General features: G+C 38.4%; 1 protein-coding gene across 1 annotated transcript in view; it reads left to right on the top strand.

Annotated features, from left to right (window-relative positions):
* FTO (fat mass and obesity associated) overlaps positions 1-27,063 on the top strand; it is a 410,630-nt gene that overhangs the window by 131,990 nt on the left and 251,577 nt on the right. Inside the window, exon 4 of the mRNA XM_011946598.1 lies at positions 8,306-8,449. Within this exon, the coding sequence (XP_011801988.1) occupies positions 8,306-8,449 (144 nt within the window). The remainder of the gene's footprint in view (positions 1-8,305; positions 8,450-27,063) is intronic.

The following is a 27,063-nucleotide window of genomic DNA, read 5'->3' as shown; positions in this document are numbered from 1 at the left end:
GCCTCCTAAAGTGCTGAGATTACAGGCATGAGCCACTGCGCCTGGCCCGTCTATTGAATTTTCAGTATTGAAATATAACGTATATCATAAACATACAGCTTGAAGTATTGCCATAAAGTAAACATATCTGTGTACCTAGCACCCTGGTCAAGAAATGAAACGTATCAGTGTCCTAGAAGTGCTCCCTTCCAGTGTCTGGTTCCCCACAACAGTAAACACTCCCCTAACTTCTAAGGTCATAAATAGTTTTATGTGTGTTTGAATTAGACTTGTCAACTTGTAAGCTCCTTAGAGATGTAATTTGTGACTTCATCCTTCTTTGTATCTGCATATAGTGGCAAATGAGTATTTTTTGCCCCAAATCAGTTAAGTATTTGTTGTTCTTGAGGCGTTTGTACTATTCAGTTACATCGTGGCCACTGTTCAGTAACTCTGTGATTTCTGCAACTGCAGTCTCTGTTTAGTATTAGGATTCTTTTGATAGCAAATAACAATTCCAGACCTAAACAGGCTTAATTTAAAAAGGTAAGGCATTATCTCACTTCATCCTAAGAACAGGGGTCTCACTGACTTCAAGTGGACCTTGTTCCAACAGTAATGATGTGATCAGTTTCAAATTTCTTCCCCTTCCTCTTTTGGCCATTCTAAAGCTCATGGCCCCCAAATGACTGCCCCTAGCTTTTGTGGCCACTCTCTCTTTCTTTTTCATGAGCTTTGGGGAGGAGAGAAACTGGGTATTGGGTGTGTACTTTGAACTCTGGATCAAGCTTTACCTGAAGCTAGATGAACAAATAATGACCCTCTTTGATTAACCCAGTTCGGTTCTGGTTTCTGTGTTATTTACAATGTAAGGGTTTCCTGTGAGTCTTCACAACTCTCTTCATACCTTCCTGAGGTTGCCCAAGGAATTGAAACCTCTACTGTTAGAAGCTCTGGTTTGGAGAATATTGTTTGAGAAGTATCTCTGCTTCCTTACCTGATTTTGTATTTTACTTTGGATAATACAGTGATTTTGAAGCTTTAGCTAAGGGCCCCTGTAGCAGTTTTTCTCTCCTTTTCATACTTTCAGTTTTTCTCCCAAGTCCATGAAACATGATGTAATGAGGTTCTCCTCTGTATGTGAATATTTTTATCCTAATTTTTTTCCCCAAATGCTTAATCTGAAAGCTGACAGAGCCAGACATCATGTTGAAGGGCTTTAGATTTTTCTGTAAAGAGTTTTGAATATTTTGCCTGAAATCTAGAAAACTTATGGTTAATTTTACAATTTATCTGTGTCAAGGGACTACATTTATCTTGAATTGCTTGTTTTGAGGCATCTGAGAGCAGCTTCTTGTTATAGATTCTGAGCTGGGAATGATCAGTTTTTTGTTTTTTTTTTTCCCCACCCCTTCAGACTTTTCTAAATTCTCCATTTCTTCAGAGCATTCGTTGCTCCATGACTGAGAAGGAGTATGTGCTGTGTCAGCAGCAAGCTTGACTCCTGTTTCTTGCAACCCGTCAAGGAAAGCATTTCCAAACTCTAGAACTCTGGCAGGGAGGCTTCTCCTTGGCTAACCTTTCTTTCCTTTCCTAGTGATGTAGTCCATCAGCTGTGTTTCCTAAATGCTCTCTGGCTTATGCAGTACCCATTTGTTACTACGTTGGGAACCTGTCTAGAAAAGTGTAGTAATTATGCACGAAGAAGCTTGTACCTTCTAGAGAGATCATTCTGAAAAGAGATCTGACTGGTGAAAAAGGCTAGTGTCTGTCAGTAGCCTCAGTGTAAGTTCTAGATTCTTTCCTGTGGTTCATAAACCCACGTCCTGGTCTCCTCCCACCTCTCCAGGCTTTCTTTTGCAAGTTCATGTCATTCATATGACATTCTTGCAGTTGGGAATTGATGGTTCTCTTATACACACACCATGCCATTTCCTTCCTAGAATGTGTCTTCCCTATGCCACATTTTCCCCTTTCGCCTTCTGTCTCCCTTCATTCTACAAAATGGATTTCCCATCCCAGACATGAGAATGTCAAGGATCAGCACTGGACAGATAAGGCATCATTAGACTTCATGGTACCAGCTGGCCATTTACAACTTGTGAGTTTCTCCTACCTCAAGATCTGTGACATGGGTAGGAAGGGACCGGCCTTTTAAAGCTCCTCTAGGTGTGGAGTTAAGGAAACAGAGGAAGTAATCACAAGGGTGGGAATCTTTCTCTTTTTTTTTTTTGGAGACCGAGTCTTGCTCTGTCACCCAGGCTAGAGTGCAGTGGCACGATCTCGGTTCACTGCAACCTCCGCCTCCCAGGTTCAAGCAATTCTCCTGCCTCAGCCTCCCGAGTAGCTGGGATTACAGGCATGTGCCACTACACCCGGCTAATTTTTGTATTTTTAGTAGAGACAGGATTTCACCATGTTGGCCAGGCTGGTCTTGAACTCCTGACTTCAGGTGATCCGCCTGCCTCAGCCTCCCAAAGTGCTGGGGTTACAAGTGTGAACCACCGCGCCCAGCTGAAAATCTTTTATATCTTAGCTCTTGGCTAAGGAAATAGAAAATAGAGAATAAGAAATAGGGCTATTTTTAACAAAAAAAATTATCCAGATGTGGTGGCACACACCTGTAATCCCCACCACATAGGAGGCTGAGGCAGGAGAATCACTTGAACCTGGGAGACAGAGGTTACAGTGAGCCGAGATCGCAACACTGCACTCCAGCCTGGGCGACAGAGCGAGACTATAGTCTCAAAAAAAAAAGGGGGGGGGGCTATTTAAATGTACGGTGATGATGAATATCTACTGAACCTATGAGGGAAGTTCTTGACACACTATTATGTATGTTATTAAATATGGTACAAAATTTTTTGTGATATATTTTATTCGAGTATCACCATAGTCTCTACTGTCATACTCTGGCTTCTGTCTTTCTTATAGAGCAGTGGTTATAATTAGAAATGTAAAGAAAATATTTTGTCCTTTATTAAATAGAATTTTTTCTCAAAAACTAGCTGGCATAAAACATTGAATTGGTTAATTTTGGGGGGAAGTCTTGGACAATTTAAACTTGACTTTTAAACTTAACAGTCTTTTGTATTTTGTCACATCTTCTGCTCATTTAACAGTTTGGTTAGTGGGAGCTGGGAGTGCACCAAACACGCTGAGGTACTTAAAATCTTTTTGATTTTATTGAGACTTAAAGGCAAGTAAGAACCTGTTGCCGGCCGGGCGCGGTGGCTCAAGCCTGTAATCCCAGCACTTTGGGAGGCCGAGACGGGCGGATCACGAGGTCAGGAGATCGAGACCATCCTGGCTAACACGGTGAAACCCCGTCTCTACTAAAAAATACAAAAAACTAGCCGGGCGAGGTGGTGGGCGCCTGTAGTCCCAGCTGCTTGGGAGGCTGAGGCAGGAGAATGGTGTGAACCCGGGAGGCGGAGCTTGCAGTGAGCTGAGATCCGGCCACTGCACTCCAGCCTGGGCGACAGAGCGAGACTCCATCTCAAAAAAAAAGAACCTGTTGCCTCTGCTTGTTGCCAAAATAACATGGGGCAAGAGTAGTCAGTTACAGTTGCTATAGGTAATTACAAGTTGATTTCATTGAGAAGTAAGAACACTATATTTAACAATAAAAAGTTTATCAGACATAAAACTTTTCTGTTCCCTACACAGCCCAAGGAGGGGAAAAACTCACCAAAATATCATTTTAATGAGCAGATTTCAAAAGTGCTGGATTTTTGGGAGACATCAAGAAAGACTTATTGCAGTTATTGTCTCAGATTGTCTTTATTGATGCCACATTGAGTAGAGTACCAGGATGAAAGTTAGAAGGGAAAGTAGTCAAACAGACTGTTACACTATAAAGATTCCCACTTACTAGACTGTCCACACGCAGTGGCATTAAGACTTCCTGAAACTGTTCCTTGTAGTTTGAAAATTATTTATTTTTGAAGTCATTATAATGGTTTTCTTTTTCTTTCTTTTCTTTTTTTCTTCTTTTTTTTTTAAGACAGAATCTCGCTATGTCGCCAGGCTGGAGTGCAGTGGTGTGATCTCGGCTCACTGCAACCTCCGCCTTCTGGGTTCAAGCGATTCTCTTGCCTCAGCCTCCTAAGTAGCTGGGATTACAGGCACGTGCCACCACACCCAGCTAATTTTTGTATTTTTAGTAGAGATGGGGTTTCACCATGTTGGCCAGGATGGTCTCAATCTCCTAATCTCGTGATCCGCCCGCCTTGGCCTCCCAAAGTCCTGGGATTACAGATGTGAGCCACCGTGCGGCCTTTTTTATTTCTTTTTAATTTTGTGTGGACTTCAATGGTAGAAGTTATAGTTGATTTGACCAGAAAGGGACATGTGCAAAACCTTCCTAAAATATTTCCTTTTTATTTTCTTGTGCTGTTTGCTATGTCTGTCATCATTAGGGCCCCCCCTAGAACGAAGCAGCCAAGTCTTGGGTTGTCACAAATATAAAGATAATTTTTATATCATTTTCTTTTGCGAAAGTGATCTGGATATCAATTAATTTAGCATTAATTATTATGTTGTATGCTGTCATTAGTCATGTTACATTATTAGGTATTAGTCACATTACATCAGAACTATTTTATGCAGCCTCAACTTCTTTACTAAAATGTGCAGTAGACATCAAATCACAAATATCAAGACTTTTGAACAGGGGTGGGCAAATTTTTTTTGTAAAAGGCCAGAAATAAGTAGTTTTGGCTTTGTGGGTCTTACAGTCTGTGTCTTATCTACACAACCTCGCTGTCTGTGTGAAAGCAGCCATTTATGTAAATGAATGGGCATGACTGTGTTGTGGTTAAACTTTATTTTACAAAAGCAGGTCATGGGACTGATTTGCCTGTGATCTCTGCAACCCAGCTCTTGAGCAAGGGTCACAGACTTTGCTGTTGTTAGGCAGGTACCTCAAATGAGTAAAGTGAAGTGGCTGTGGGGACTGTGACTAGCAAAGGTCACATCCTTGTCTAAAATGGGCAGCTACTTCTTCCCTATAGCCACTTGTGACTGACTCAGTGATACCAAATCTTGTAATTCAAGGGTAGCTGGGAATTTGGATTTTTAGGCAAAGTCCTTTTATCAGTTGGCAACTCATTTAGATTTGTTAAGGAAATATGGTTCAGGTCAAGCTACACACCTTTGTGAGTCCTTTTCTGGTCCACGAGCTCTAGTTAGCAAATTCTGGTATTTTCAAGTATAACAGTGTATTATGTGTCAATAAGAAGTGCCTGTAGAATGTCATCAGACATGGATAGCAAATGTCTAGCACTGGTGCTGCCACTCACTAAGCCTTGTAGTGCCCATGACAGACATCAGTAATTGATCATAACACTTTTTCCTGCTGAGCTAAGAGCAAGTTTCAGATTTCTTCACTAGGGCTCTAAAAAGCTGCAACCAGCCAATCAGTCATGTCCCCTGATATAAAGGTATTCATCATTCCCATTCTAGAGGTTTCTAAAAAAATGTTTTTTTAATTAACCTAGGAAATGACTTTGGACTTTTATTGTTATTCTTTAAAAAAGAAAAACCCAGTTAAAAGATGCTCTTAATTAAAAAGTACTTGAGAAAACATGTATTAGAATGGCAGGTATGAAAAAAGGTTAAGATTCTGTTAATGTGGCAGTGTTAGATTTTAGACCAAATTAAGGGGACTAAAGAGTATCCAAAGTAAAATGTATCCTTAAAAGTCGCTTAGCAGCATTCCTTCCTTACAGAGACCATGAACTTGGCTTTCTGATTTGTTCATTTTCAGCATGCCTAGTGCAAATTAATGCAAATGAATAGTTATAAAGGGGAGTTTCTTTTTTTCCTTCCTTTCACTGCCTTTGACCCTTCTGCACAGTTGGTGGTAGAGTACGACATTCAGAATTTAGGTGCCATCTGGGATGCACGTATTTTTTAAATTGTTTGTGTGATATGTACATGATACAGCCAAGGAAAGCATGCTTTATTGTCCATTTTGAAAGCTTTGCATCTTTTTGTCTTCCTGCATTACTTCTTATTCTACCCTCTGCCAGTCTAAACACTGTTGTCTTTCAGGTTTGACCTTCTCTAAGAGTTCTGCTCTAATTCTGTCGTTGAACCTCTGTCTTCTCTAAACTTCTTTAGTACTGAGGACTGTACTAGTTTAGCAGCAATGCCATGCTTTCTTATGTCCTTTGGTTTTAAATTTGAGGCATTTTTGTTTTTTTCTTCCAAATTAACATTTTCTTTCCCTGCCATCTAGCACAAGGACTGTGAATGGTGTGATCTAAAAGAACATTTTGTTTAAGCAAGTCATGGTGTTCATTGAATGCCTTCTCTGTGCCAATCACTAGGGCTATAATTGTGGATAAAACAGAAAAACAGACTCTGCCCTGGAAGATCAGAGTCTAGTACAGCAGTTTAAAGTCTGATGGAATTTCAATTTAAAATATCCCCTTCATGGTAATCAGTGATGCACATTTACAGCTCCACTAAAAGGAAAAGCTCCAGTGGAGCATAGCTCTGTTTCAGTCACTGACATATCCCACATGCCTGGCGCAGTGCCCAGTAAATAGTAAGTGCTCAATAAATAATTCTTAAATTAGCTTTTAAAAGTTTTCATGTAGGGTTATTCCTGCAGGGCTGTGATTGTAGGCAAATCATAGTGTGTACACCTTCTACTTTTTTTAGTATGTCTCCCACTCTTGCACCCCAGAAAAATCAGTCTTGAGTATCCTTTCAGAAATGTTGTATTCCAATCTTGTGTATCCTTCCAGAAGTATTGTAAATATTATATTATTATCCTTCCAGAAAAATCAGTCTTGAGTATCCTTCCGGAAATATTATATGTGCTCGATATTTATTTATTTATTTATATTTATTTTGAGACAGAGCCTCACTCTGTTGCCCAGAATTGAGTGCAGTGGTGCAATCACAACTCACTGCAACCTTGACCTCCCAGGCTCCAGCAATCCTCCCACCTCAGCCTCCTGAGTAGCTGGAGCCACAGGCAGGTGCCACCACTATTTTTTTTTTTTACTTTTTGTAGAGATAGGGTTTCACCATGTTGTCTAGGATGGCCTTGAACTTCTGAGCTCAAGCAATCCTCCTGCCTTGGCCTCCCAAAGTTCTGGGATTACAGGTGTGAGCCACTGCACCTAGCCTGTACTTTGTTTTCAATATGAGTATAGCCTATTTATTTTTTTCTCTGAAAATATATTAGATAGTTCCATATCTGTATATAGTCATATTATTTTTGGTGACTACGTAGAATTTTATTGTCTGGAGAGATCATAATTTATTTAACCAGAAACCTACTGATGAACATTTGAGTAATTTCTGATCTTTTGCTCTTACAAGCAATACTACAATAAATATACTTGCTCAACAGTCATTTTAAACCCCTGAAAGTAGGACTTTTCGTATACATTCCTAAAAGTGCAATTTCTATAAGAGTCAAAGAGCTTATGCATTTGTAATTTTGATAGTATTGCCAAATTGTCCTCTACAGAGAGTGTGAGTGTGCCATTTTACTGTACTCTTACTAACACTGTATTGTTTTCAAACTGATGTTTTCTGATTTGATAGGTGAAAGTTCACCTCTTTTTGGCTTTAACATGCATATCTTCTATGTGAATAAATTGGAACATATTTGTATATGTTTATGAGCTAGTTTTATTTCCTTTTATGTACTGTGTCTTTATAACATGCTCAGTTTTTAATTTGTCTATTGGCCTTTGTCTTATTGGTGTGTTGTTGCTCTTTATATATTTAGAAAAACATTCCTTGGCTATTCTTTCTTGTTTATATTTCCATGTATATTATAGAAACAGCTTTTCTAGTTACTAACCCCACTCATCTAAAAAACGATCCCTTTGGTCTTTTTATGTATATTATGTCAAATTTCTAGATGAATTTAGAAAGTACTGACATTTGTGATGTTCAGTCTTACTTCCTAAGAACATAATTTCTCTTTACATCTGTTTTTTATTTTCAAAAAGTAAAACAAAATTTTTTAAAAATAGAGATGGGGGTTTTGATTTGTTGCCCAGGCTGGTCTTGAATGCCCGACTTTAAGCGATCCTACCCCCTTGGTCTCCCAAAGTGCTGGGATTATAGGCGTGAGCCTCCACACCTGGCCTATTTAAGGTTTCTTGATGAAAAAATTAATGACATGTTAAAAATAAGCTAGAATATCTTTTTAAAATATGACATAAAGGGAAGATATATTTCATTTAATATTCGTATTTTATTAAAATGTCAATTCTTTCTAAAATAACAGTTATAAAATTCAGAAGCTTAGATTAAACATTTCCTTTCTGATCATTTTCTTCTCTTTTGGCAGGCTCTGAAGAGGAAAGTGAGGATGACTCTCATTTCGAAGGCAGAGATCCTGATATTTGGCATGTTGGTTTTAAGATCTCATGGGACATAGAGACACCTGGTTTGGCGATACCCCTTCACCAAGGAGACTGCTATTTCATGCTTGGTAATCTTTGGGAAATCAAAATTATATTGAGACTCTAGTGTCTAAATTTAGATTATTGGATATCTATTTTAAATATGTCTTATGAAATAAACTTTTGGAGTATTTTATATTAATAGTGAAACTTCTTTATAAGAACATGTAACTAGGTTTTTCTTTTTTGAGATATTGCTAAAATTTTTTTTTTTTTTTTTGAGATGGAACTTCACTCTTGTTGCCCAGGCTAGAGTGCAGTGGTGCAATCTCTGCTCATTGCCATTTCCACCTCCTGGGTTCAAGCGATTCTCCTTCCTCAGCCTCCCAAGTAGCTGGGACTACAGGCACACACCACCACACCCAGTTAATTTTTGTATTTTTAGTAAAGACGGGGTTTCACCACGCTGGCCAACCTGGTGTCGAACTCCTGACCTCAGGTGATCCACCCGCCTTGGTCTCCAAAAGTGCTGGGATTACAGGCATGAGCCACCATGCCCGGCCCTAAATTTTTAAAAGTTGTTTTTCTTTTTATTCTATGTAGATGCAGAGTTCCTCAAATATGCTAAACAATTTTCTGGATTTTTTATCAAAGGTATTGAATTATCCAAGTCAAATTATAACTTTAAAAATACTTTCCTGTCTGTATTAGTTTTTAGTAGAGTTTTTTTTTCTTTTTTTTCCCTAGTTTTGAATGTTGTTTCTTCTCAGAAACAGCTGACCTGACAATGGGGCCTTTCTCTCAACTTGTCATTTAGTTCTTTGGGAAGCAATATCTCAGCTGTGGTTAGGCCAGCTGAAGGTGTGGAGTTTGTGAGGCTTTGTTTTTTTCTTCTTTGCTGTAAGTTTTTAATTTTGTTTTTGGACTTTCTACTTGTTTTCCAATGCACGATATGTAAACAGTATCCTTTTTTACTCACAAAGCTTCTCGGAGTTTATTCTCTACTTGGCTCTAGTTCCTGATTATTTGGGGTTTATCTCATTCCTGTCTACCTGGAGAAATCTACTCATATGTTGCTTTTGGAGCCAGGAAGAACCAGGGCTGAAGCCCAGTATTTATGATAAAAGTTGATTCCCAGTTGATTGGGTATTTTAGAGTCCACTATATTCCAGGTACTGTGTAAGGTTCCAGGGGAGATATTGGAGGTGGATGAATCTTGGTTCTTGCCTTTTGGGAATTCGGAGTACGGAATAGCTCTTTAGGCCATTCTGTCACTAAGCATTCTCCAAATTTTAGCTCATTGCGTATCAGCTTCAAGGTTTTGGTCACATTGGTGTACTTCTGCCTAAATAAAGTAACTTTTAATCTTTCACTGAATTGAATTTATTTTAAAAGGAGACTTTACATCACTATCTTAAATGGAAATCCAGTATCACTAGGAATAGTTAGAAGGGCTTTAGAAATATAAATATAGAGAAACCAAAACAGTACTAAGGGCCTGCTACTTTTGTGTGCTGGAGATCCTGAGTCTGAGTCCTATTCTGTGTTTCTTAAGAGAGGAGATTAGTAACAGAGAGGTGTTAACTGTATGGTGGTACCACTCTGAGACTTTCTCCTTAACGTCTGCAGGAGGATTGGGGGATCATTGTGTAGGGACTCCTTCAAGTAGTGTGATTTAATGGCACTTAAGGCAATGTCCCTTTACCTCTTAAATACTTCTCATGAGGAGATTCCTTCATTTCTTGAACACCGATCTAAGTATGCCCTTCATCTCTTGCCTTCCATGTGAACATTGCTTTGCAGTTTACACATCAGTTTCACACAGGCAGCCCCAATCTCCTGTCAGCTTTGTGAGGGAGATGGCAGAGATTGTTCTTTTTTTAAGTGATCTTCCTAAAGTCACTCAGTTATGAGATAGAACAGGGACCAGAATGGGTGGCAGGCATCTTATGCAGGGTTTTTCCTACTCTAAATGGAGCTATTTCAACCTGATCCCAATACACTGAAATCTCTATGTGGGAATGGTTTTAGTGTTAAGGTTCTCTCTTCCCCACTGTCTCTCCTGCCTGATCTCAGGAAGTAAGTTTATTTTTTAAAGTCCCTACCCCATCATCGAGTTTCATTTGTAGGTAAACGTTATTTCGTTGTTTTTTTTTTTGTACCACCCAAATACAGATATTCGGCGTGAGTCTTAATAGATACTAGTATCAGCCAATAAATCACTTTCCTTTGGATACTTTGTTCAGAAGTTTCTATTAGCAATGTATATCTTTCAAAGAAATAAGAGCCAGAATGTTATCTTTTAAAATAACTTTTAAATTTTTTAAAATATAAAAGTGGCTGGGTACTGTGGCTCACACCTATAATCCCAGCACTTTGGGAGGCCGAGGCAGGTGGATCACCTGAGGTCAGGAGTTCAAGACCAGCCTGGCCAACTTGATGAAACCCCCGTCTCCACTGAAAATACAAAAATTAGCTGGGTGTAGTGGTGCATGCCTGTAATCCCAGCTACTTGGGAGTCTGAGGCATGAGAATTGCTTGAACCCAGGAGGTGGAGGTTGCAGGGAGCCGAGATTGCACCATTGCACTCCGGCTTGAGTGACAGAGCAAGACTCAGTCTCCAAAAAAAGTATATAAGTACTCTAAAAATTCAGCTGTATTCCGTATATTTAATAACATCTTATGTGTTCTTTTCTGATTAAAAAAGCAATATGTGCTTATTTGAGAGAAAACCTCTAGAAAAAAAAAAAAAGAAAGTCTGAAATGAAGAAAGAATATAAAAATCATGTTAAGGCCTGATTTAATATATTTCTTTTCAGTCTTTTTCTGTACATATATGTCTGGAATTATAGTAGTAATATGAATAAAAACCAGATTTACTGGGAATTAATGACAAACATTCTTTTAATCTTCTCAGCAATCCTGAGAAGCAAATATTAGCTATACTGCAAAAGAATAAATTGAGGTTAAATTTATGTAGTTACTTAACCATGACTGCACAGCTAGTAAGAAGCATGGATTGTATCTTGTCATCTTATCCCACTTGAAGTCTGACATCCCATGTCAGGCCACCCCTCCTTCTCCCTTAGGGATGCCCTCCTTACCCTACTCCCCACTGAACCCTGCTCAGGGTTCCTGTGCCTTCTTCTTTCCACCTGGCATGATGCCTCTGTCTCGCCTAATGGCTTTAGGACTAGATTGTTCAGGAAGGGAAGAAAAGAAGTTAATGATATTCTGTTTGTTTCTTTTCTATTCTTCTTAAGGTTATGGGTTTCTTGGGGTTTAAGAACTGGATTATAGGCCGGTTGCAGTGGCTCACACCTGTAATCCCCGCACTTTGGGAGGCTGAGGTGGGTGGATCACCTGAGGTCAAGAGTTTGAGACCAGCCTGGCCAACATGATGAAACCCTGTCACTACTAAAAATACAAAATTTAGCCGGGTGTGGTGGTGGATGCCTGTAATCCCAGCTACTCGGGAGGCTGAGGCAGAAGAATTGCTTGAACCCGGGAGGCAGAGGTTGCAGTGAACCAAGATCATGCCATTGCACTCCAGTCTGGGCAACAAGAGGGAAACTCCGTCTCAAAAAAAAAAAAAGAACTGGATTTTAATGAAAATTTTAAATATTGACATTATTCATTGGATTTTTGTGTTATAATGAGTATACACTGTAAAATATACATTGGGTCCCTTGAGCTATTGTGCATGATAAACAGAGGAAGTTAGTGTTATTTTATAGGAGCTGCTATCCAAGACATAATATAAAATCCACTCTTGATTTCCCATGTCTTATTTTTAGATGTAGGTGATAATAGTTGGTATCCTACTGAACTGTGCCAAACACAGCACAATATATCCCAAAGTCTGCACTTAGAATATATATTTTTATTAGGATGTCATATTTGATTTCTGACATGAATCTTCCTAAAGGAAGATTCTTTTTTTAAAAATTCAAAAGTAAAGGCAACCATGGTCTAATGCTGCCTTTTCTGTTTACTTTTAAGTCCAAATAGCACAAGGAGCCCCATAGTGGGAGGAACTTCGGCCCCGTGCTGATATCTGAAATCTGAACTTCATAGCACTTATGAAAAGGAAACAGTTTAGCTCAATTTATAATAATATATTGGTCTGCAGAGGAAGTGCAGGCTGAACCCTGCTGTCTCAAGTAAATACTCCAGGGGTGTCTGATGGGGAACGTGTCGGGTGCCTGTAATAAATCCACTGCCCATGGAAGTGAGTGAAGTCCTTGTTGGCAGTGCCTGAGGACACGCTTAACTGGGGTTGTCACGGTTTTACTTTTAAATTGGAATCTTTGCCCTAATCTCAGAGTTAGACATGACCAGATTTGCAAACAGATTTACAATTTTCACTAATTTTCCAACCAGGACTTCAAAACACACTCAGAGAAAAAAAAAAAAACACTCTGGTCTTTCTCAGAGTAGGATGATTTACTTTGCCACAGATGTTTTCCATAGACTGAATGTAACCAGGGAGTTAGGGACTTAAAAGTGGCTTGGAGACAAACCGTGGGTTTGTTTTTTGTGGAACAGATTATACAGTTCAAGGGACATCAACAAAATTATGTTTATTAACCAGGAGCTGGGTGTGGAGGTGGGATGTTTCAGGACAAAGGTGAGTGCTAGGTAAACATTTGGGGCAGAAGCCCTCTTTTCCCCCCTTAATTTATTATTGTTATTCTTTACATGTCACCATTGATGACTCTATTCTCTCTGCTCTATTTACTTTTGTTTCTTAAGCCCAACTAAATCTCACTTTCAAGTATTTGTTGTTACTATAACAATCAACAGTTTCAAAACTTAACTTGCCAGGTAAAAGTTCCACTGCGAAAAAAGAAAACTGCAATAGAAATGTAAATGCATAGCCCTTCTTTTTCGGTTTTTCTTTACCTTGTCAACAGTTTAGGGTAGAGTAATGAAAGGACCATATTATTTCTATCAGGTAACTGGGTCCCAGACTCACTACATTGTCAGTTGCCTATGTATTGCTAGTGCCTCTCTGAGTCTCTGCCTTCACTGTAAAATGGGAGCTTAGTGATTCTTCCTTCTCAGAGTTTTTGGGAGTACAAATGAGAAAATGTATGGGAATAGGCTTTGCAAGCTATAATTTGAAAGTGCAGACTTACGAAGAGTGCGAACTGGACCATGGCATATTGGAGAACCAATGAGACGACTGGGTGATAGAAGAATGCTGAATGCCGCTTTCTTATCCTGCTTCACGCCCAGAGTTTTGTCACCTTCGCAAAATACCATTCCATATGTGTATTTGCCACATACAGGAACTACAAGAAAGGGAAGTTTTACCAATGGATTCTCAAGGGTGAGAAGAGTTAACATCTCGTCTGTTGGTTATCGGAGCCCTGTAGTAATCAGTCTTACTTTGGTTGAGGCCAGCTTTACTTTTAGAGCCTGGCCAGTAGTTTTTTACAGATTAAGTTCACCTTCCTTGAAATACCTATGGCTTAGAGGCAGCAAGAACCAGAGCACAGAAATATTTGATGTGGTCTAAGCTGTAAATTGCCATGCTTCTATTTTTTGACTCAACATGGCCAGTCTCATTGGAGTGTCTAGCCCTGTGAGCAGGAAGAACAGAGGCCTCCAGGAGTTTAGACTCGTAAGCGGGAGCTCCCTTGGGACTGAGCATGGAAACTGTGGTATCTTTGTAAATCCTCCAGGTGTCCCTCAGTTTTGCCCTGATTTAGACATTTTATTCAAAGGAAAAAGCTTTTGTTATTTCTTTCTCTGACCCCATTCCCTTCCTCCCCAACCTCTGAATGACCAACTAAAGTAAAAAGTACATATAATTTATGGCTTAATCATAAATTTAAAATAATTATACTTTATTACCTCTCATGGGTCTTGAAATGTAGGTGCTATGTTCTGCTTTCTGCCGAGGCAAGGGAATAATACAGAAACCAGTAATAAATTATAACTTCAGGCTGCAGTTGGTAAGCTTGAGGAAGTGCTATTTAAGTGGAAAGTGCTCGAACAGCCAAATGAGCACCTGCCATGTTTATTTTCACTTTGAAAAGTAGAAACATGACAGTATAGTTTCCACTGCTTGTCCAATATGAACTTCTGGCATTCTTGTTATCTTCTCAGGAATTGCACTGTTTGCTTCTTGTGTTCAATTTTTTTTTCCAGGGGTGAGGATGTATCTCTCCTTCTGAAACTTTCACTCTAAAATATGCCCCCAAATACTGACATTTTCAAACTTGTGCTTTTTTACTTGATACCTGATTTTTTTTTTTTTTTGTATTTAATAGGGAGAAGGTCATGACTTGTGAAATTTACTGGAAGGATAGGGATCTGAGCAGGCTCCTGAGTACTTGGAAGGCTTCATCTACCTCTTACACGTTTTTGTCACATCCAGGTTTTTGCTCATTTCTCTATCATTTGGTGTCTTGAACTTTACCTGAAATGCATGTCTTGAGTGCCTACTAAGGTCCAGGCATTGTGCTGGCAGATTTGATGTATTTTTATTTATTCCTTATTACAGGACTATTAAATAGTAGACTCTCATTCTGACACTCACTTTTTTTTTTTTCCAGAAAAAAAAATTAATGGAGATTGATTGCTAATGGGTACAGAGCTGCTTTTAAGGCTATGAAAATGCTCTAAAATTAGTTTGTGGTGATGGTTGCACAACTCTGAACGTACTAAAATACATTGAATTATATACTTTCTTTTTCTTTTCTTTTTGCAGCTCTTGCTCAAAGGAGAATTCGATATTTAAAATGAGTGAATTGTATGGTATATGAATTAGATCTCAATAAAACTCTAAAAAAAAGAAACTAAAGCTTAGAGAAGTATAATATCTTGTTCAAGGTGACACTACCTGTAGTGAAGCTTTTGTCCAAATTTTTCTGAGACCAAAGCTATTCTTTCTTCCACTGACCCATGCTATCTCTACTAATTTTATAGTCACGGTATCCTTTTTCTTTAAAAATGTAGGAAAAAATGGCTGGGTGCGGTGGCTCATGCCTGTAATCCCAGCACTTTGGGAGGCTGAGGCAGATGGATCACTTGAGGTCAGGCGTTTGAGACCAGCCTGGCCAACATGGTGATACCCAGCCTCTACTTAAAAAAAAAAAAAAAAAAAAAAAAATTAGCCAGGTATGGTGGCATGCACCTGTAATCCCAGCTACTCAGGAGGCTGAGGCATGATAATTGCTTGAACCTGGGAGGCAGAGGTTGCAGGGAGTCAAGATTGCGCCACTGCACTCCGGCCTGAGCGACAGAGTGAGACTCCGTCCCCACGCCCCCCCAAAAAAGGAAAAAAATAATTAAATGACTAATACGTGAACACACATGTATTCTCATTCAAACTTTGTGGAACTATATGAAATAAAATGTAGACATTCTCTTTCACCTTGCTTTCCTATCTGGTCCTTTGTGAGCCTTAACATAAATGTAATTATGTTGGCATATTTAAAATATATGTTGCTGCTGCTGTATTTTTAAAAAACATAAATGATACTTTGTTATAAATATTACTCTAGTATTTGTTTTTTGTACTTAGTATGTGCTGGAAATTTTTTTATGGTAGTATGTCATTCATATTATTCTTATTATAAAAATAATACATGCACAAGGAAATAAAAATTGAAAGATTTAAAATGGAAAGTTGAGGAAGATCTAAAATGGAAAGTGAAAAACTCCACCTATCCCCAAGTTCCATTCCTTAGAGGTAACTGCTTTTCACTGTATTTGCATTTTATTCTTTGATTACCTCCCTAACCCTTAGACATATATATACTTGTACTTTTATTTCTTTATCTAATAACTTAAAGCACTCTTGGTTGTTGATCCATTAAGAATGATGGAAGCAGGCAGATTGCTGGAGCCCAGGAGTTTGAGACTAGCCTGGGCAACATGGCAAACTCTGTCTCTACAAAAAATACAAAAAAAAAAAAAAGCCAGGTAAGCCAGGTATGGTGGCAAACACCCATAGTTGCAACTACTTGGGAGGTTGAGGTGGGAGGATCACCTGAGCTCAGGAGGTTGAAACTGAAGGGAACTGTGATCACACCACTGCACTCTGGCCTGAGTGACAGAGCAAGACCCTGTCTCAAAAAAAAAAAAAAAAAAAAAAAGAGTTATGGAATTAGTGTTCTGATACTACCTCTCACTCTTGCCAAATTTGGCTAGTTAACCTTTACCTTTAGGGGTTTATTTCCTTAATTACTTTCCTTTAGAACCAGTTGATAGATACATTCTCTTGAATTTTAGTGTGTAGTATGGGGAATTAAAGTTCTCTTTCAGCCATATCATTACTTTGACATGATTGAGGTGTACAATTTTACATACAGATCTGTAATTTTGATAAGATAAGCACGCTTATAAGTTGATCTGAAATTAGAAAGCCAGTACATAATGATGTTGAGGTAAGTGTTGTTTATTGCAAAACCAGATAAGAGTGATGGAATTAATAGGTAGAAAATGTAACCTACTATAACCAGCCAACCAGTGCCAGTGAATGAGGAGTACTGCACATGTCAGGTCAAGATTTTATACTTCATCAAAGGCTCAAAATCACACTACATTTTAGCTTGCTTTGTATTTGAATCATGACTTTGTTGTGTAGTTTCCCTCTCCCCCTGGAATTTATAATTGTCTTTTTTTACTCTTACTGATAGAAGAAGCATGCTATAATGATTGCTCAATGTCACTAGATGTTTCGTCATGTGACTTGTTCAATGTTTGATAAATACTGGCTTCTTCAGACCCCACCTGCCACAGTTATCATAGTGGGATTTCTTCTCATTGAACACCTTTGCAAATTCCATTAAAACATCATTTTAGGCCAGGTGCGGTGCCTCACACCTTTAATCCCAACACTTTGGGAGGCTGAGGCAGGTGGATCACCTGAGGTCGGGAGTTTGAGACCAGCCTGGCCAACATGGGAAACCCTGTCTCTACTAAAAATACAAAAATTAACCGGGCATGGTGGCAGGCACCTGTAGTCCTAGTGCCTGTTTTAGTTACTCGGGAGGCTGAGGCAGGACAACCACTTGAACCTGTCAGGCGGTGGTTTCAGTGAGCCAAGATCATACCATTGCACTCTAGCCTGGGTGACAGAGCAGGACTTTCTCCAGAAAAAAAAAAAAAATTTAAATTTCAGTAGCTTTAGGGATATAAGCCGTTTTTGGTTCCATGGATGATTTGTATAGTGTTGAAGTCTGGTATTTTAACGTACCTGACACCTGAGTAGTATACATCTGATAAGTGTTTTTTTGGTTTGTTTGTTTTTTTTTTGTAATCCATCACCCCCCTCCCACTCTCCTTTCTTCTGAATCTCTAATGTCCATTGTACCACTCTCTACACCTTTATGTGCCCATAGCTTAGTGCCCACTTATAAGTGAGAACATGTAATATTTGTTTGTCCAGTTACTTCACTTAGAATAATAGCCTTCAGTTTCATCCATGTTGCTGCAAAAGACATGATTTCATTTTTTTTTTTTTTTTTAATGACTGAGTAGTATTTCATGGTATATATACACATCGCATTTTCTTTATCTACTCACCGGTTGTTGGGCACTTTAGTTGATTCCATATCTTCGCTATTGTGAAATGTGCTCCAATAAACATATGTGTGCAGATGTCTTTTTGATATAATGACTTCTTTTCCAGGTAGATACCCAGCAGTGGATCGTTGGGTCAAATGGTAGAGTTACTTTTAGTTATTTGAGAAATCTCCATACTGTTTTCCATGGAGGTTGTAGTAATTTACATTTCCACCCCCAGTGTATAAGCACTCCCTTTTCACTACCTTTCTAGCAACATCTGTTATTTTTTGACTTTTTAATAATGGCCATTCTGGCTAGGATAAGGTGGTATCTCATTATGGTTTTAATTTGCATTTCTTTGATGATATGTGATATTGAGCATTTTTTCGTATGTTTGTTGGCCATTTGTATATTTTCTTTTGAGAAATATCTATTCATGTCATTTGCCTACTTTTTAATGGAACTATTTGTTTTTTGTTTTTTTTTTTTCTTGCTGATTTGTTTGGATTCCTAATAGGTTCTTTGTCAGATGCATAGCTTGCAAATATTTTCTCCCATTCTGTAGGTTGTCTGTTTACTCTGATAATTATTTATTTTGTTGTGCAGAAGCTTTTTAGTTTAATTAGGTCCCATTTATTTTTTTGTTGTTGTTGTATTTGCTTTTGGGGTCCTATTCATAAATTCTTGCCTAGTCCAATGTCTAGAAGAGTTTTCTTCTAGAATTTTTATGGGCTCAGGTCTTAGATTTAAGTCTTTAATCCATGTTGAGTTAATTTTTATATATGGTGAGACACAGGGATCCAGTTTCATTCTTCTACATGTGGCTATCCAGCGTTCCCAGCACCGTTTTGAATAGGGTGTCCCTTTTCCAGTATATGCTTTGTTGAAGATCAGTTAGTTGTAAGTATTTGGCTTTATTTATGGCTTCTCTATTTTGTTCCATCAATCTGTATCTACTTTTATACCAGTACCATGCTGTTTTAGTTACTACATCTTTGTGGTATAATTTTAAGTCAGATAATGTGATGCCTCCAGATTTGTTCTATTTGTTTAGGATTCATCGGCTATTCAGGCTCTTTTTTGGTTCCGTATGAATTTTAGGATTTTTTTTTCTTATTCTGTGACAAATTACATTGGTATTTTGATAGGAATTGCATCAAATCTCTTAATTTGTTTGGGCAGTATGGTCATTTTCATGATATTGATTATTCCATCCATGAGTGTGGATTTCCATTTATTTGTGTCATCTGTGATTTCTTTCATCAGTGTTTTGTAGTTTTCTTTGTAGAGATCTTTGACTACCTTGGTCAAGTTTATTTTTAGGTACTTTATTATTATTTTTTTGTAGCTATTGTCAAAGGGATTGAGTTATTGATTTGATTCTCAGCTTGGTCATTGTTAGTGCATTGCAGTGCTACTGGTTTTGGTACATTGATTTTGTAACCCAAAACTTTACTGAATTTGTTTTTCAAATCTAGGAGTCCTTGGAAGTGTTGTTAGGACTATTTCTAGGTATACAATCGTATTACTGGCAAACAGAGATAGTTTGACTTCCTCTTTTCAATTTGGATGCCCATTATTTCTTTCCTTTACCTGATTGCTCTGGCTGAGACTTCCTACCAATTCCACTTTTACTTGGATCACTTGTGTTTCTCTTTCTTAGAATTTTCTAAAAATTATACCATATTTTAGATTCTTCCAGGCAAGGGCTATTTTAGCTTTGTGTCCTGTACAGCACCTAACACAGTACTTTGAATATGGCTGGTGATTACTAAGCAATTGTTGAACTAATAAGTGAATGAATGAACCAAGGATTGGCATTTTTTTTTTTTTTTTTTTCATTTCATGGTAGTGTGTCTTGGTTATACAAGCAAAAGGAAGTATTAATTCTATCCTGGAAAGCCCCTGACTGGGAAAGGTTTTGAAATTCCTTCTCAAACAGATGGCCATTCACCTAATGCTTGGAGATTACCAGAGACAGAATTTAGAATCTTCCATGGCAGCCTATTCTTTTTCACAGTAACTCATGCTTCATTTCCTTACATCTAGTCTAACCACATGACATCACAGAACTTTCTAAAGCGACACAGTATCTGGATCCATCTGTACATTCTCTTCTAAATTTTTTATAAGAAAACCATCAAAGGTAAAAATAATGTGTTGGTTTCTTTTAAGCTGAGGAGGAATGTTTTACTGTGCATTTTGAAATGTTTTTGTTCTCTCATATTTCATTCAGTTAGAGTCACACTGTTTGGGGGTAATTCTGTATCTGAATTTGGTGGTGGAATTTTTCCCATTGGCTAACAGTCTTCATTTTCCCTCTTTGGCCACCTGTCTATTGAACATAATTCCCAAAGGCATGAGCTACAGAAAATGTTTTTTGTTGTTGTTGTTGTTGTTGTTGTTTTAGGTCTTTATTTAGGTTGTATATCCTGTGTATGTTACTTGCCACTCCTGTAAAGACAGTGGAAGAATGACTGTGAATGATGCCATTATTTTTTTTCAGTCGATCCTTATTGAAGGTTTGAATTTAGGACTAGGCCGGGAATTAGTTTGACTTTCCTCATCCAGTCAGTCCCTGCAGCACATTTCAAGGTCAGACTATATACCTCATGCTGGATGGTTCCTTAGACTTTGTAATCTAAGCCCAATAAATACCATCAGTTTTTTGTTGTTGTTGTTCAGGGATACTTATTTACCAAATAAATAGGACAGCGCACACCCATCAGTCAAGGTGATAAGAGCTTTGGCTACTTTTATAAATCTTCCCCCTAGATATAATTTTCTATGGGAGTGAAAACTTTTATAAAAACAGTTGGGAGACCAAGGCAGGTGGATCACTTGAGGTCAGGAGTTCGAGACCAGCCTGGCCAACATGGTGAAAGCCTGTCTCTGTTAAAAATACAAAAATTAGCTGAATGTGGTGGTGCGTGCCTGTAATCCCAGCTACTCAAGAGGCAGAGGCAGGAGAATCACTTGAACCCAGGAGGCAGAGGTTGCAGTGAGCCGAGATCGCACCACTGCACTCCAGCCTGGGCGACAGAGCCAGACTCCATCTCAAAAAAACAAAAAAAAACAAGCATGGGGGGAAGATGATCTCAAGGTACATAAGTTACATACCTAAAGGTACAAAGATATAAATCATAGTCCTTGGCTAGTTCATTATAGTGGTTTTGTAGTCTGTCCTACAATTGGTTGGGGTAACAACATTTTTTCTTATTTTTTGTTCACACTGCTCTCTCTACCCCCTCATCTAGGTATGTGTATAGCTCATTTATTTAGGGATCATGTTAAAAAAATTGAATGCCCTTAATGGCAAGGGAACCAACCAATCATTGTGGATGCCACAACTTTTTCCCCTGTGGACTGTAGTTATTGGTACAGAAGTATTTTTTTTTCTTCCAGCTTTTATTTCAGGTTCCAGGGATACATATGCAGGTTTGTTACATGGGCAAATTGCATATTGTGGGGGTTTAGTATACAGACTATTTCATCACCCAGGTAATAAGCATAGTACCTGATAGATAATTTTTTGATCGTTACCCTCCTCCCACCTTCCACCCTTAAGTGGTACCTAGTGTCTGTTGTTCCATTCTTTGTGTCCATGTTTACTCAGTGTTTAGCTCCCACTTATAAGAGAAAACATGCAGTATTTGGTTTTCTTTTCCTGCATTAATTCACTTAGGATAAGGGATTCCAGCTGCTTATGTCAGCTACTAGTAGACCTAAGCTTTCTGACTCTCTCTCTCTCTCTCTCTCTCTCTCTCTATATATATATATATATTTATATTTATACTACACACAGTATGTAGAACCTTGCACATAATAGGAACTTACCACATATTTGGAGAGAACATCCTTTTTCTCTCTCTCCCGGGTATTAGCCAGAAACCATAGCTATCCTTCTTAATTGCTAATGCAAAATTGGATATGAGATAGGATGCGTAAAGAAGGAGGTCAGAAGACGTAGAAACAGAAATTAGAGGTTCAAATGGCTTCTTCTGTTTCATTCATTAACTTTGAGAGATTCTGGTCCTCACAGTTCACAGTTTAGTGGAACCGTGGGCCGAAGTGATAGCTCTGCACATACAAAGGGGGAAATGGAGAAAACCATTTAATCATCTTTTCTGTCAGTCTAACCTCTCTCTGTTTTCATTTTTTTTTCTGTCAATCTAAGCTCTCTCCCTTCTCATCTTTCCTCTTCCCCAACTCGCTGTACACTGCAGTTTCCTGGGAAGAATTACAACTTGTAGGAATAAAAGAGAAAGGTAGCCCTGGCTAAAGTGGATTGATCTTTTTGCTTATTTAGAAAGCAAAAATCGGCCAGGCGAGGTGGCTCATGCCTGTAACCCCAGCACTTTGGGAGGCCAAGGTAGGTGGATCACAAGGTCAAGAGATTGAGAGCATCCTGGCCGACATGGTGAAACCTCATCAGTAAAAATACAAAATTAGCTGGGCCTGGTAGCACATGCCTATAATCCCAGCTACTTGGGAGACTGAGGCAGGAGAATTGCTTGAACTTGGGAGGCAGAGGTTACAGTGAGCCAAGATCCCACCACTGCACTCCAGCCTGGGCGACAGAGCAAGACTCCTTTTAAAAAAAAAAAGGAAAAAAAAAGAAAAAAACAAAGCAACAAAAATCAATTATTAACCTCAAGAATCTATTCTCTTCAAAACCCATCAACAAGCTAAGCATTCCACAAAAGTTAATTTTAAAAAAAGGGGAAAGGGGAAGTTATGTACCTTGAGATTATCTTTATCTCCATGCTTGTTTTGATGAAAGACTTTTCACTTCCATGGAAAAATTTTATTTTGGGGAAGATTTACGAAACTAGCCAAAGCTCTTACCAGTTTCACTGATCACTGTTTACTGTCCTATTTATTTGGTGAATGAATCACCTCTTTTCTGAGAATCTCTTCATTGAACATTTCCATTTGAAGCTTTAAAACAGAAATATACTTATTTTTAAAGTTTGTATTGCTTAATTTAAAAGTAATAATATATCATCCAGTCAGCGAAGGCATCAGTTTAAGATGGATTCCAATTTCAGAGATGTTAAATATGAAGCAAAAATGTCTACCTTGGAACTGATGAATTAGGGTACATGCTCATTGTAGAGAATTTGCAAACTATAGAAAAGTGTAAAGAAGAGAAAATATTATTTATAATTATTTGGTCTAATTCCTTCTAGTTTTTTTTTCTATACTTAGTAACGTGTTTATCCTTTGTTTATATAAAATTAATATCATGTTGTATAAACATTTTGCATCTTTTTTCCCTGATACTTTTATATTTTGAGCATTTTTTTCTTATCAGTAAACAGTTCTTCAATTTGATTGTTTAAAACTGGTTTAAAAATTCATCCCTTACTTATGTCAAGCAAGATGTCAGAATAGCACTTGTCTCTTTGTAGAAACATCAATTTGAACAACTATCCATGCACAGAATACCTTTACAAGAGCAAAGGAATCCAGGTTAAAGACTACATTGCCTGGGTGGAGCACAGAAATAAGAAAGGACACATTGAAGAGAGTAGGAAGAACAGTTTCAAATTACCTACGTCACCTCTCCCTGAAGCCTGAGCAGCACAGTGTCAAGAGGGATACCCTTTGTGTAGGGGAAGGAGAATGAAGTGAGCACCCAACTTCTCTGTAAACTAAGCAAGAGGCCCACCCCAGTGAACCCCAGTGCTAGGGTGGCCTCCAAAGACAAAGACTCCAAGCCTACTCTAGCACCAGGTATGCCCTCATGGACTCAGGCTCCAGGTCAGCCCTCGAAGCCCCAGAATCCAGGACTTCCCATATAGACCCAGTCTCCAGTGGACTCAGGATCCAGGCCTGCCTCACGGACTTAAGCTTCAGGACTGTGTTAGCACCAGCTCACCCCTGTGGATACAATTGCCAGGCCCACCCCAGTGGACCCAGGATCTAGGCTTACACCTACAGACCAACATTCTAGGCCTGCCGTTGGGGATGCAGGGACCACACCCACCCAGGTGAACTTAAGCTCCAGGTGTGCCCTAGTGGACCCAGGTTCCAGGCTCCTTCCAATGGACCCAGGTATTAGGGCTGCCTGCCTGCTGATCCAAGCACCAGGCCAACTCACCTAAGGAGTCTAGCAACAAGCCTGCTTATGGACTCCACTAGATGGCCCACACATAATCTCTGGATGGGGTGACTGTTGAAAGGTTTTCCCAGCTGAAGCTAGCCTGGAAGAGGTTCCTACTTCTTCAGATGTTCAGACATCAACACATAGCCACAAGGATCATGAATAATCAGGCAAACATGACCAAAGGAAAAAAAATAAAACACCAGTTATTGACTCTATAGAAATGGAGATCTATGAGCTGACACATAATTTAAAATATTGTATGCTGAAGGACAGTATGACTATAATGAAAAATTCCATAGAGAGCTTCAGTAGCAGAATCAATCAAGCAGAAGAAAGAATCAATGAGTTTTTTTTTTTTTTTTTTTTGGGCGGAGTCTCACTCTGTCGCCCGGACTGGAGTGCAGTGGCCAGATCTCAGCTCACTGCAAGCTCCGCCTGCCGGGTTTACGCCATTCTCCTGCCTCAGCCTCCGGAGTAGCTGGGACTACAGGCGCCTGCCACCTCGCCCAGCTAGTTTTTGTATTTTTAGTAGAGACGGGGTTTCACCGTGTTAGCCAGGATGGTCTCGATCTCCTGACCTCGTGATCCGCCCGTCTCGGCCTCCCAAAGTGCTGGGATTACAGGCTTGAGCCACCGCGCCCGGCCGGAATCAATGAGTTTTAAGATAGGACATTTGAAATTGCTCAGTCTGAATCACCAAAAAGAAAGAAAACAGAGACGGGACATCATCAAGTAAATTCATACATACATTATGGGAGTTACAAAAGGAGCAGAGAGATAAGTAAGGAGCAGAAACCTTATTTGAAGAAATAGTGACAGAACACTTCCCAAATCTGAAGAGGGAAATGAATATTCAAATCCATGAAGACCAAAGAACCCCAAATAAATTAATAATAAAGTCAAATTCACCAAGACATATTATAATCAAATTTTCCAAGGTCAAAGACAAAGAGAAAATTTGGAAAGCAGTAAGAGAAAAGTGGATTATTATATATAAGGGAACAATATGTAAGACAATCAGTGGATTTCTCAGCAGCAACCTTGCAGGCCAGGAGTGAATGGGATAATGTATTCAAAATGCTGAAAGAAATAAGACTGTGCCAACCAAGAATACCAACCTGGCAAAGCTATCCTTCAGAAATAAAATAGCAAGATTTTCCCAGACAAACTAAAGCTGTGGGAGTTTATCAAAACTAAACCTGTCTGTAGGAACTGCTAAAGGTTGTTCTTTAAGTTAAAATGAAAAAGTCCTAACTAACATGAAAACATACGAAACTGTAAAATTCACTGTAAAGGTAAAAATATACTCAAATTAAAAATACTCTAATATTGTGATGGTGGTGCATAGATCATTTGTAACTCTATCAAAGTAAAAAATGAAAAGTATTAAAAGTAGTTACTGCCACAATAATTTTTAATGGATGCACAACATACAAAAGATGTAAATTATGACATCCATAACATAAAATGTGAGTGGATAAGTTAAAGTGTAGAGTTTTTATATGCAGAGTTAAGTTGTTATGAGCATGAAGTAGACTGTTATTACTATAAGATGTTTTATGTGGGCCTTATGGTAACCACAAGGAAAAACAAAAACACGTAGTAGATTAGTAGATACACAACAGGTAAAGACAAAGGAATCAAAGCATACCACTGAAAAAAATCCTTAAATCATAAAGGAAGACAGCAAGAGAAGAAAGGAGCAAAGGACGACAAAACAATCAGAAAACAATTAACAAAATGACAATAGTATTTACCTACCAGTAATGACTTAAATGTAAATGGATTAAATTTCCCAATCAAAAGACGTAGAGTGGCTAAATGGATTTAAAAAATAAGATTAAACTATAGAGACTCACTTTGGCTAAAAACACACATAGGCTGAAAATAAAGGGATTGAAAAATATTTTATGCAAATAGTAACCAAAAGAGACTGGCTATACATATATCAGACAAGATAGACTTTAAGTCAGTAACTGTCACAAGATACAAAGAATTTCATTATGTAATGATAAAGGAGTCAGTTCATCAAGAAAATGTAACAATTGTAAAGACAGTTGGCCCTTGAGAATCATCGGTGTGAACTTTGTGAGTTCACTTATATGCAGATTTTTTCAACCAAACACTGATCAAAAATGCAATATTAATGGGATTAGAAACTCACATGTATGGAGAGCCAACTTTCCATATACACAGGTTCGGCAGGGCCAACAGTAGGACCTGAGTATACACTGATTTGTGGATACACACACAGTCCTGGAACCGATCCCTCCTGTATACCAAGGGATAACTGTATATATGCACTCAACATTGGGACCTAAATATTTAAAGCAAATATTAACAGAACTGAAGGGACAAATAGTGATGCAGGAGCAGTAGGGGTATTGAGTACCACATTTTGGAAAATCAATAGAAATCCATTCAGAAAATATATAGGGAGCCAGCAGACTTGAACAGCACTACAGACCAAATGGACCTAACACATATACAAAACATTCCATCCTACAGCAAAAGAACACATTCTGTTCAAGTGCGCATGAAACATTCTCAAACATAGATCATATGTTAGGCCACAAAGTAAGTACTAACAAATTGAAGAAGACTGAAGTCATATCAGGCATCGTTTTTGACCGCAATGATATAAAACTAGAAATCAATAATAAGAGGAAAATTGGAAAATCCACAGTGATGTGGAAATTTTCTTGAACAATCAATTTGCGAGAAATGAAATAAAGAGGGAAATCAAATAATCTTTTGAGACAAGTGAAAATGGAAAGACAATATCCCAAAACTTATGGGATGTAACAATATGGAAATGCAAAACTTATGGAAAAGCAAAAGTACACGTATGTGTTTGCATCAAACTATCAAGCTTCTCCACAACAAAGGAAACAGCAACAGAGTGAAGAGACCACTTATGCAATGGAAGAAAATATTCGCAAACCATGCATTTGATAAGGAATTCATATCCAAAATATGTAAATAACTCATAAAACTCAATAGCAGGTTAACAAGTAACCTGACCTAAAAATGAGCAAAGGACTTGAATAGACATTTCTGAAAAGA

The sequence above is a fragment of the Colobus angolensis genome, unplaced genomic scaffold (genome assembly GCF_000951035.1).
Source record: "Colobus angolensis palliatus isolate OR3802 unplaced genomic scaffold, Cang.pa_1.0 Scaffold251, whole genome shotgun sequence".
Classification (NCBI taxonomy): Eukaryota; Metazoa; Chordata; class Mammalia; order Primates; family Cercopithecidae; genus Colobus; species Colobus angolensis.
This window is presented reverse-complemented; position numbering and strand designations above follow the sequence as displayed.